General features: G+C 46.1%; 1 protein-coding gene across 3 annotated transcripts in view; it reads left to right on the forward strand.

The window, feature by feature from the left end:
* Window positions 1-12,809, forward strand: part of CSPP1 (centrosome and spindle pole associated protein 1) — a 92,464-nt gene that overhangs the window by 43,982 nt on the left and 35,673 nt on the right. For 2 of the 3 annotated variants that reach the window (XM_056522089.1, XM_056522090.1), the window contains one exon: window positions 8,027-8,084. In XM_056522089.1, coding sequence (XP_056378064.1) covers window positions 8,027-8,084 — 58 coding nt within the window. Of the gene's footprint in view, window positions 1-8,026; window positions 8,085-11,638; window positions 11,654-12,809 lie in introns of all 3 variants that reach the window. The other variant, XM_056522088.1, reaches the window with a different exon arrangement.

Here is a 12,809-nt window from a genome sequence, read left to right on the forward strand (position 1 = left end):
AGGGCCGCCGGAGCTTACTGGAGGCGCGAATTGCCCTCCAATCAGCGCTGCGCGCGCAATCCAGGTGGCAGGGGCCAATCGGTCAGTGCCCCTGCTCTGGGAACGCCCCTCTCAGGGGTTAACACTTTACTGTCATAGGGGACGCTATTCTGTTCCTCCCTCTAAACTGACAACTAGATTACTAGTCTTCTATTTTGTCTGTATGACATATTATTCCTAAAATGACCACTGACTCTGCCTGCTCCACTGCTCCCCCAGACCCCCTAGCTTCCCAGGATGTTACAGTTCCGGTGGATTTGGCCACCCCTTCAGCCTGGGTTTTCTTCCTACCCCAGTATATGGCTGACTTGACTCAAGTCCCCCTTGTGGTGGCTGAGGTCTCACGTGACATGGTGTCTACCTTGAAGAGGTCTGCCCTGTGCCGGCCCTCTGGTGGGTCCCGCTCCTCTTTTCCACAAGCCTCACGCTCTCAAGAAGCGTACTAGGGGTGTTTTGTCTGACTTTTACATTGAGTCTCTAGGTAGACGTTGGCGTCACTCCGAGGGTCTCGCCTCCCCGTGTCATCTGGTCACAGACGTCGCTCCTCCAGAGGACGTTTCCGGAATCGCCGCTCTGCCACGCCAGAGCCGCGTACCCGGTCAGGGTCGCCCCCCTCCAGGGCTGCCTTCACGCATTCACTTTATCCTGGTGAACAGGCGGATGAGGCTTCAAATCGGCATCTGACTCAGAGGACCGCTTGGATATAATTGAAACGGTGAACTCATTGGTTGCAGCCATAAGAGACTCCTTTCACTTAGAGGACCCAGGATCTTCGGACTTTACTCCTGATGTATCCTTTCATGGTGCTCAACCAGCACCTCAAGGGTTCAGCTCTCACGCTGAACTTCACATCCTTCTGGATTCTGCATGGAAACGAGGGTTCAAGTGCGTTACCCATTCGCCAAGGACCTTGCCTTTTAAGGTGGTTTTCCCTCTCTCAATGGTTCCACCAATTTCCCGCCTCTCTAGGCTACTACACTGCCGCTGGCAGGTGCAGCAGGTGCAGCTGCCTTCAAGGACTCGACAGACCAGACGGTGGAGTCCTTAGCGGAGTTTGCCTTGGATGCAGCAGGCTCTGGGTCCGAGGCCCTCTTGTTGTGGTGCTCACAACTATGGGTATCCTGGCGGGATTTCCCCCCGGAGGATCTATCTTGCTTTTGTTCTCCAATGCTGGGGACTTCTGTGCACAGCTTCCATGCAGTCAGTCCATTGTGCTGCCTTTGCTGTAGGTCTCCTAGCGGCCCTCCGCCGCCCCATGTGGCTTAGGGCGTGGGATGCGGATGCGAGTTGCCTTTTACTGGTACCCGTCTCTTTGACAAGCGCCTTGACGAGATTACCTCTGTGGCGACGGGGGGTAAAAGTTACTTGTTGCCTCAAAATAAGGATTGCTTTTCTTCCCAGCGGAAGTCCTCTTCTTTTCGGTCCTTTCGGACCTTTGGACCCAATAAGGGGTCTCGGCAGGCACCTGTGCGGGACAAGAGGTCTCCCTTGTTTCGGGCGCGTTCGTCTTGGAAGTCGGACACCAACCGTTCTGACCAAATCGGGTAACCACAATGCCACTTCCACATGGAGTGCAGCCACCACCCGCAGGTTTTTCTCGGGTGGGAGGTCGTCTCTTACTTTTTCGAGACATCGGGACCACACACATTCAGGAAGTCCCGAATACCCCGGTCTCCTTCTCCGGGAAGCAGTCTCGGGAGGCCCTCTAGTCCCTGCCCAGGGAGTTATTGTCACCGTTCCTACAGGGGAATATTTTTGGGGTCTTTTATTCCACCTTTTTTTATGGTCTCCCAGGAGGGCGGTTCTGGGCCTCAAGTGTCTCACCGTCATCTTCTCTGCGACTTCCGTGGCATCCAGGGCACAAGAGGCATTTCTTCCTCGGTGGACATCAAGGATGCCTACCTTCATATTCCTATATTTCCTGGCCATCTGCGGTTCCTCCGCCTTCCGGTTCCAGAGGGGCTTTTTCAATTCGTAGCCCTACCCTTTGGTCTGGCCACTGCTCATCGGGTCTTTACCATGATCCTTGCACCAGTGATAGTCCTGTTGCGGTCGTGCGGAGTTCCAGTGATTCCTTACATGGACGACCTTCTCATCAAGGCTCTCATCAGAGTCCAGACTCTAAAGACTGTGGATCTTACTCTCCAGACCCTGAATCGCTTCGGGTGGACGTTCAGCCGAGACGAGTCGGTTCTCTCTCCCACCCAGTCTCTGATCCTCTGAGACTTCACTCCACGGTCTCTGGCCGGATTTGTCTTCCGCCGGACAACCGTCTGACGCTCCTGTCTGGAGTCCGCTCTCTTCGGGCCAAGGCCCCAGTTTCCATCCAAATTCGTATGGAAGTCTTGGTTCGGATGGTAGCGGCCATGGAGACCGTACCCGTTGCCCAGGTTTCAACTGGCGATTCTCTCTCTCTCTATGGGACAGAACTCCTCTGTCTCTCGATCGCAAGGTTGCTCTCCCTCGTCGGATCAGTCAGTCTCTGCTCTGGTGGCTCCGTTCCCCCCTTCTTCTTCAGGGGGGACCATTCCTTCCCTCCACGGGCAGGTAGTCACGACAGATGCCACTCTGTTGGGCTGGGGCGGTGTGTTCAGGGATTGGTCGGTTCAGGACCTCTGGTCTCTCTGGGAAGCCCTTCTTCCAATAGACATTCTGGACCTGGGGGCGATTCTTTGTCTTCTTCATTGGGAGTCCCATCTTCTGTCGCGTCCTGTCCGCACCCAGTCGGACAACACCTCGACATCAGTCTGCATGGCGGCGCTCGCTTTTCGGCAGCATGGCCGAGGTGTCAAAAATTCTCCTCTGGACGGAACGTATTTTTCCGGCCCTCTCCGTTTTCTCTCCTTGCTCTCCTTCCCAGGGTTCTGAGGAAGCTCAAAACAGAGGACATCCCCGCCATTCTGGTAGCTCCAGATTGGCCCCGAAGGTCGTAGTACACCGACGTAGTCAGGCTCCTGGACGACGCTCCACTGCGTCTTCCGCTCCGTCCGGACCTGCTCTCTCAGGGTCCTCTTTGCCACCCCAATTTACAGTCGCTGCATTTGACGGCGTGGTGGTTGAGACCGCGGTTTTGAGGGCCCACGGGTTCTCTTCCCAAGTCATTCACACCATGCTCAGGGCACGTAAGCCCTCCTCGGCAAAAATTTACAACAGTACTTGGCGGTCTTATTTTCGTTGGTGTGAAGTTCAGGACTTATCCCCTGTAACCTTCTCGGTTCCCCGTCTTCTCTCCTTTTTGCAGTCGAGTTTGAACTGGGGTTGTCTCTCAGTTCCCTTTAAAGGTCAGGTTTTGGCCTTTGCTATTCTTTTCCAGCGGCCTCTGGCTTCGAATTCTCATGTCCGGACCTTCCTTCAAGGAGTGGCGCATGCTGTTCCTCCTTATCGGTCACCCTCTCCCCCTTGGGACTTGAATCTGGTTCTGAGTGCCCTCCAGGGTGAACCCTTTGAGCCCCTTAGAGAGGTGTCTCTCCGCCTCCTTTCTTGGAAAGTGGCGTTTCTTGTTGCTATCACCTCCATCTGGAGGGTGTCTGAATTGGCAGCTCTCTCCTGCCGTTCTCCGTTTCTGGTGATCCACCAGGACAAGGTAGTTTTTTTCGGCCTGATCCTTCCTTTTTGCCTAGGGTGGTTTCGGCCTTTCATCTCAATGAGGACATTGTCCTCCCGTCTTTTTGTCCTGCTCCTTCTCATCCTAAGGAGCGCTTACTACACAAGCTGGATGTAGTTCGGGCTGTTCGGTCTTATCTCTCCATCGCTTCTTTGTTTCGTCAGTGTGATTCCTTTTTCGTCCTTACAGAAGGTCGTCGTTAGGGACAATCTGCTTCCAAGGCCACTTTTTCTCGGTGGATTCGGTCCACCATTTTGGAAGCCTTCGCTGTAAGGGGAAGATTCCTCCTTTCAGGGTTGTGGCTCCTGGGCTCTCCAGAACAGAGCCTCGGCCTTGTTTACTTACTGTAAAATCTCTTTATCGGAGGATCCATTGGGGGACACAGCTCCCGCCCTTTTTGGGGTTTCCTTTGTTTCTCTGTCCGAGGGTGTGTTCAGTTATGTTTTTTCTTCTGGTTCTCGGACAGTTTGCGTTTCCTTTGACCTGTTGGTCCTCTCCTATTGCTCTGGAACTTAAACTGATTACCTCAGGGCCTGAAGGCGGGTATATCCTGCTGGAAGGAGCCAACTTTTTTTTATTACCATAGTGTCACACCTCCTAGAGACAGCAGCATACACCCACGGTCTGTGTCCCCCAATGGATCCTCCGAGAGAGAGATTTTACGGTTAGTAAACAAAAATCTCCTTTTTGCATTTTTAATTTGAAGCTCTCTGCTTTTAAGGAAAATGGATATTCCAAATAAATTATATATTGATTCACATATACAATATGTCTACTTTATGTTTGCATCATAAAGTTGACATCTTTTTACTTTTGGAAGACATCAGAGGGCTTTAAAATATAGCAGCAATTTTCCAATTTTTCGCAAAATTTTCAAAATCAAAATTTTTCAGGGACCAGTTCAGTTTTGAAGTGTGTTTGACGGGCCTTCTTATTATAAATACCCCATAAATTACCCCATTATAAAAACTTCACCCCTCAAAGTATTCAAAATGAAATTCAAAAGGTTTGTTAACCCTTTAGGTGTTTCACAGGAATAGCAGCAAATTTAAGGAGAAAATTCAAAATCTTCATTTTTTTTGCACTGGCATGTTCTTGCAGACCCAGTTTTTGAATTTTTGCAAGGGGTAAAAGGAGATAAATCTTCCTAAATATTGTAACCCAATTTCCCTCGAGTAAGTAAATACCTCATGTGTATGTCAAGTGCTCTGTGGGTGCACTAGAGGGCACAGAAGGGAAGGAGCAACACTGGGATTTTGGAGAGTGAGTTTTTCTGAAATGGATTTTGGGGGGCATGTCACATTTAAGAAGCCCCTATGGTGCCAGAACAGCAAAAAGAAAAAAAATACATACTATTTTGGAAACTACACCCCTCTAGGAAGGTAACAAGGGGTACAGTGAGTCTTAACACCCCACAGGTGTTTGACGACTTTTTGTTAAAGTGGGATGTGTAAATGAAGAAATACCCCATGTGTGGACGTCAAGTGCTCTGCTGGCGCACTACAATGCTCAGAAGAGGAGGAGCGCAATTGAGCTTTTGGAAAGAGAATTTGTTTGGAATGGAAGTCGGGGGCCATGTGCTTTTACAAAGCCCCCATTGTGCCAGAACAGTGGAACCCCTCCCCCCCACATGTGACCCCATTTTGGAAAACTACACCCCTCACAGAATTTAATAAGGGGTGCAGTGAGTATTTACACCCCACTGGCTTTTGACAGATCTTTGGAACAGTAGGCTGTGTAAATGAAAAATTATATTTTTCATTTTCACGGACCACTGTTCCAAAAATCTGTCAGACACCTGGGGAGCGTAAATGCTCACTGCACCCATTATTACATTACATGAGGTGTGTAGTTTCCAAAATGGGGTCACATGTGGGGGGGTCCATTGTTGTGGCACTATGGGGGCTTTGTAAACACATGTGGCCTTCAATTCCGGACAAATTTTCTCTTCAAAAGTCCAAGGGCACTCCTTCTCTTCTGAGCATTGTAGTGCACCCGCAGAGCACTTTACATCCACATATGGGGTACGTTCTTACTCAGAAGAAATGGTGCTACAAATTTGGGGGGGCTTTTTTCCTATTTTCCCTTGTGAAAATGAAAAATTTAGGGTAACACCAGCAGTTTAGTGAAACAGTTTTATTTTTTCATTTTCCCATCCAACTTTAATGAAAATTCTTCAAACACCTGTGGGGTGTTAAGGCTCACTATACCCTTTGTTACATTCCGTGAGGGGTGTAGTTTCCAAAATGGGGTCACACATGGGTATTTATTTTTTTGCGTTTATGTCAGAACCATTGCAATTATCAGCCACCCCTGTGCAAATCACCAATTTAGGCTTCAAATGTACATAGTGCACTCTCACTCCTGAGCCTTTTTGTGCGTCCGGAGAGCATTTTACGCCCATATATGGGGTATTTTTGTACTCAGGAGAAATTACGTTACAGATTTTGGGGGTCTTTTTTTCCTTTTACCGCTTGTGAAAATAAGAAGTATAGGGCAACACCAGCATGTTAGTGTAAATTATTATTTTTTTTTTACCCTAACAGGCTCGTGTAGCCCCAAACTTTTCCTTTTCATAAGGGGTAAAAGGAGAAAAAGCCCCCAAAAATTTGTAGTGCAATTTCTCCCCAGTACGGAAATACCCAATATGTGGCCCTAAACTGTTTCCTTGAAATACGACAGGGCTCCGAAGTGAGGGAGCGCCATGCGCATTTGAGGACTAAATTAGGGATTGCATAGGGGTGGACATAGGGGTATTCTATGCCAGTGATTCCCTCCAGCTGTTGCTAAACTCCCAGCATGCCTGGACAGTCAGTGGCTGTCCAGAAATGCTGGGAGTTGTAGTTTTGCAACAGCTGGAGGCTCCGTTTTGGAAACACTGCCGTACAATACGTTTTTTGTATAGGTAGTGTTTTACCCTTTATTATTTGTTAGTGTATTGTAGGGTTTTTAGGGTACATTCACACAGGCGTAGATTTACAGTGAGTTTCCCGCTAGGAGTTTGCGCTGCGGCGAAAAATTTGCCGCAGTTCAAACTTCAAGCAGGAAACTTACTGTAAACCCGCCCGTGTGAATGTACCCTGTACATTCACATTGGGGGCAAATCTTCAGCTGTTTAAAAACTACAACTCCCAGCATGTACTGACAGACCGTGCATGCTGGCAGTTGTACTTTTGCAACGGCTGGAGGCACACTGATTGGAAAACCTTCAGTTAGGTTCTGTTACCTAACTCAGTATTTTCCAACCAGTGTGCCTCCAGCTGTTCCCAAACTACAACTCCCAGCATGTACTGATTGCGGAAGGGCATGCTGGGAGATGTAGTTATGCAACAGCTGGAGGTATGCAACTACAACTCCCAGCATGCCGAGACAGCTGTTTGCTGTTTGGGAATGCTGAGAGTTGTAGTTTTGCAACATCTGGAGGACTAAAGTTTAGAGACCACTGTATAATGGTCTCAAACTGTGGCCCTCCAGATGTTGCTAGGCAACTCACCGGCAGGGAGCCGCATCACCGTCCTCTTCTGCCGCGGATCGTCGCCTGCTGCCGCCGATGGGTAAGTGGACCTTCGGCGCCGGTCCCTGTCGGTTTCCCAGTTCTGCCCCACCGATTGTGGGTGGGCAGAACGGAGAAACCGAAAGTTAACCCCCGCCCCCGATCTACTATTGGTCGTCGCTTCTTGACGACCAAAACCAGGGATAAGAGGGGTGGCACCCCTGCCACCTCACTCCTATCCCACTCCTATCCCTTCAGGGGGATAGTGGGTGTCCCCCTTTATATTACGGGTCACCATAGACCCATATGACCCGGAATCTGGGCAAATCGTCGTTGTGAATTCACCGGCGATCGCTGACGTGGGGGGGGGTCTGATGTGACCCCCCCTGAGCATTTGCGCAGGGTGCCTGCTGATCAATGTCAGCAGTCACCCCGGTCTGGTCCCCGCCCCGTGCGCGGCGGGGACTGAGATTCCCACGGGCGTACATTTACGTCCTGGGTCCTTAAGTACCAGGGTGTCAGGACGTAAGCGTACGTCCTGGGTCCTTCACTGGTTAAGAGAGCTGAGTGGGATGATAAAGAAAAAAAATCTGCACTTATCTGCCATTGATCCTCTGTTGGTGCCGTTCTGATTATGTCGCTCCCTGCCGCCAAGTGCTTCCTGGTCTCTTCTGGACATACAGGGAATGCCCACCCTGTCAATCTCTAGCTGAGGTGGGTTAATGCTACGGCCAGTGATTGATTGAGCAGACATATACTGTGTGTCAAGCAGAGACTTGGAATTGCTTGACAGCAGGGATTGGCAACAAGTGAGCTCTTTTAGCTCCACAATACCCCTTAAAGTGGTTTAAATTCTTTCAATTTATTTATGGAGATGTATGGTTTTCTAGAGAAAAGGAACTGGAACTGACAGTTGCTGCTTCCGGAGCCATAGATCCTGAAAAGCAGGTGAGTAATGCCATTCTTCCTATATCTAGTTTTTTTTTAATGTTTTTATTCAGGACTGATTTCTGCTTCCTGTTTTCTCTGTCTTGGCTTCAGATGGGCTTTTAAAGCGCAACTGTCATATTTTGTTAACCCCCCAGACTACTACTATGTTGTTACAGATGTCCACAAGGTGAGTGTAGCAATCAATACCTTTATCGCCACTCTTCCTTTTATAACTTATAAATACATTTATTCAGCGGTCAGGCACAGTCGGATAGACGTGGCCTGGGGTTGTGAAAGACCCGCCGCCTCCACACCTTTTCTCTCTTTCAGCGCTGGAACCGCTGTGTAGTAAGACACAGCGCATCCACAGCGCATGCCCCCTTCCCTGCCAGCTCTGACGTGCGCACGCCTCCGCCCTGCATTGACAGAGCAACCGCTCGCTCCCTCACACCGCAAATGCGCGCTTCCACCGTCTATGTGCTCAGTGCGCATGTGCAGTACTAGAGGCAGGGAGGGGTGAATGCTCTGTGGATGCGCTGTCTCTTACTAAACAGCGGTCCCATCGCTGAAAGAGAGGATAGGCGTGGCGGGGCTTTGCGAACCCCAAGCCATGTCTATCCGATTGTGCCTGACTGCTCTTATAAAAGAAGGAAGAGCGGCGTATGGCTACGCTCCCTTTCTGTAACAACATTGTAGTAGTCTGGGGGGTTAAAAAATTATGACAGTTGCGCTTTAATGTTGTGCTGTGCAGTTACAGAGGCTTAGTAGTTTGCCACTGTGACTGTTATATTTACCATAGTTCTTGAAGGAATTTTCCAGAATTGGAAAAATATAGCAGCTTTTCTTTCAGAAACAGCAAAACATCTTTCCACAAGCTGTGTCTGGTATTACAGCTCAGTTCCATTTAGGTGCTGATAATTTTTTTTTATTTAATTTTTTTAGATTGCAGCTGTGTTTTTAAAATTCTGGGCAACCTCTTTAACCTGTATGTCCGGAGTCCCGCTAATGGGGTTTAAACTGTTCTCACGACAGAGAATGGGTTAAACCCCATTTGTCCCATTTGCTACGGGCAGCCAGGACCCACGGCTAATGCCGGGCACCGTCGATGGCATAGCATTGATTAGTGTATGCAATCAAAAGATTGCATGGCATAGGAAAATAAATAAGAGAATAAGTGTGAATAAACCCCCTCCCCCCTAATAAAAGTTTGAATCACTCCCTTTAAAGTTTTTTTTAAATAAAATAATGTAATAAAGAAAAAAAATAATCATATGTGGTACCACCGCGTGCGTAAATGTCCGAACTATTAAAATATAAGGTTAGCTAAACACGTTAAAAAAAATACCAAAGTCCAAAATTGTGAACTTTTGGTCACTTCATATACCATATAAATATTAATAAAAAGCGATCAAAAAGTCCCATCAAAACAAAAATGGTACTGATAAAAACTACAGACCACGGCGCAAAAAATAAACCCTCATATAGCCCCATACGCAGAAAAATAAGAAAGTTATAGGGGTCAGAAGATGACCATTTTAAACATACTAATTTTGGTGCATGTAGTTATAATTTTTTTTAAAGTAGTAAAATAAATAAAACCTACATAAATTGGGTATCTCTGTAACCATAAGGACCTACAAAATAAAGATAAGGTGCGCCAGACTAACTCTCCATTTTGCTAAGAAAACCCGAAAAGGGGGCGTGGCCACCGGAAAAAGGGGCGTTTTCCCGACATTTTCACAAAAACCCAACATATTTATTAAGGTTGCCACATAAACTGTGGTGGATTTGAGGTGAGGAAAACCAGACAGATCAGAGCATGTGTAAAAAAAAAAAAAAAAAAAAGCAAAATGTAGGGAAACCTTAGTAAATACTGTGGAAATTAAATTGTAGGGAATTAAAACCCACAAAGAAACCTACACAACACTCTTAGTAAATCAGGGCCAAGGTGTCATTTTTACCGTAAAGTGCACTGTGTAGAAATGGAAGCCCTAATAATGATCAAAATGGTGTTTTTTATATATTTGTTTTTGTTTTGCCACAGATTATGTTATAAAATAAGTAATGTCATTACAAAGTACAATTGGTGACGCAAAAAACAAGCCCTTATATGGATCTCTAGGTGCAAAATGTTATGATTTTTAGAAGATGAGGGAAAAACTAAAGTGCAAAAAGGAAGATTGTTTTGAGTCCTTAAGGTGATAATGGGCTGAGTCCTTAAGGGGTTAAAGGAAAACGGTCACCAGTTCACCTGCACTATAACCCGATACACCGGGATCATAGTGCGGGTGAACAGGAGACCGATGCGGTGTCTCGGACTACTATACCTACCTGCAGTCCGGAGCCCCGCTCCTCCAAAGGTTCCCCTCTTCCATCGCTGACTTGTGCTTTGAGGCGGGCCCGCCGGCTAGATTTAAATATTCATAAGCGCTGGTCACGTGAGCGCTCAGTAGGCACGAGCGCTCACGTGACCAGCGCTAGAATAGGGGGGACCTTTGGGGGATCAGGGCTCTGGACTGCAGGCAGGTATAGCAGTCCGAGACACCGCATCGGTCTCCTGTTCACCCGCACTATAACCCTGTGCATCGGGTTAAAGTGCGGGTGAACTGGTGACCGTTTTCCTTTAATGGTATTTGTCAGTTTTGTTTTACATTGTGTAACAAATCACAGCACCAGGTAGCGGGTAGAAGCGCCTTCACATGCATACTTGTGAGGTTTTTCATACAGATCATGTAGATCTTAGCATGTTTTTAGCATTTGCATGCATTTGTTATTGGTTTTAAACAATGCTACTGGCATCACAATATATTTAGCTTTAAACTGCTACCTGGCACTGTGTTTACTTACATTATGGAAAAACACCAGATGGATTTCTTATAAATTAGATCCCCCTCCCCCACCATCTAAGGCTTATTTTTCTTCATACATTTCTGTTATGCTCATACACCGCCTCATACATTTCTTCATCATTGTGGATGTGTTGGTGGAGAAAAACAGTCATTAGTGTCCCCTATTCTAGTGACAGTGGGAGCTCCAAGTAGTTGGACCCTCTCTAGTTTAACGTTTATCACCATTAACAGCTGAAATATTTTGGCATTACCATGAATACCCTCAGCAATGCCTTTATCTTCAAATTTAGAATGCTTAGTTACATAGAAAAACATATTTATGGGCTTATGGACACTGAAACCTAAATTTAGAAGCAAAGAAAAGTATTGTAGAAAAAGTATTTCTGATTAACAAAATGTGGGAACATAGCTCTACATCAGTGTTTCCCAACCAGGGTGCCTCCAGGTGTTGCAAAACTACAACTCCCAGCATGCCCGGACAGCCAAAGGCTGTCCAGGCATGCTGGGAGTTGTAGTTTTGGAATGTCTGCAGGCACCCTGGTTAGGAAACACTGCTTCACTTGCTCTACATAGACCATATCATCTTGGAAAATATTAAGATATGGTGCACAAAAAAATGACATCACGTTTTCGAGCACATTATATATGGTTCAGTATATCTTTTATGCTGCCTTTTGTCATTCTTAAGTTATTTTGCTGACTGTTCTTAAATGCTTTTTCTAGCTAAATGAAGAGGAGGTAAATTAAGCAGATTTTAATAAAAATATAAATTTTTTTCTCCTGCAAGAATGCTGTGCAGATATTAATAGTTTCATACTTTTACTTTTTTTTTTCTTGCATGGTTGTAGTAGTTTAGATCACTTAGATGTTTTTAACACATACGCATGCATGCATTTGGAATTGGTTTGAAACTTTGTTACTGATAGCAGGATATGTTCACCTAGAACAACTATATCCTACCTGATTTGTAATAAGAGAGTCTGGCGCTGTTTTATGCTGCTTGTAGTTTAGGCAGCATGAAACTGATGACCGATTCCCTTTAGGGTTTTGTGCCGTATTTTGCTGCGTACTTCCTGCAGCTGATTTTACTACCCATTGATTTTAATGGGTAGGAAAATACGCCATAGAAAATTACAACACGTTTGAATCTACCCTTAATGTTTCATTGGGTAGGACAAACCTTCTAACCTTTGGAATATAATACGTTAACATATTTGTTATAATACATTTAGATATTTGTTGGCCAGGATCTTTTCCTCTTATTCTCCCATGAACATGCACATTTCACATTAGCTGACATCTAAATAGGAAGAGGGAGATAAACAGGTTAAAATCCAAATATTGTACCGTGCATGTTTGATTATGATTGGATGTAGTACCTAATGTGTATTTTCCATCTTTAACCAGGCATTGCAGTAGGCATATGCAGATTTGTATGCCATTTAAAGCTGGCCATGAATAGAATAATAAAATTAACCCCAACCCATATTTCTATTTTATATACTTTTTAGAATTTCTTTTTGTGTCATTTATATTAGTTTCAGAAATTATGGAAATTAATCAGGATTTTTTTTTCCCGTAAAACATACAGAACAGAGAAACCTAGGCAAACTCTAGTATAAAGAGACTAGAGATGAGCAAACTTACAGTAAATTTGATTCGTCACGAACTTCTCGGCTCAGCAGTTGATGACTTTAGTCTGCAATTAGTTCAACTTTCAGGCGCTCCGTGGGCTGGAAAAGGTGGATACAGTCATAGGAGACTCTTTCCTAGGACTGTATCCACCTTTTTTCAGCCCACCGGAGCACCTGAAAGCTGAACTAATTTATGCAGGATAAGTCAGCAACTGCCGAGCTGAGAAGTTCGTGACGAATCAAATTTACTGTAAGTTCGC

Source organism: Hyla sarda, chromosome 5, assembly GCF_029499605.1.
Source record: "Hyla sarda isolate aHylSar1 chromosome 5, aHylSar1.hap1, whole genome shotgun sequence".
Lineage (NCBI taxonomy): Eukaryota > Metazoa > Chordata > Amphibia > Anura > Hylidae > Hyla > Hyla sarda.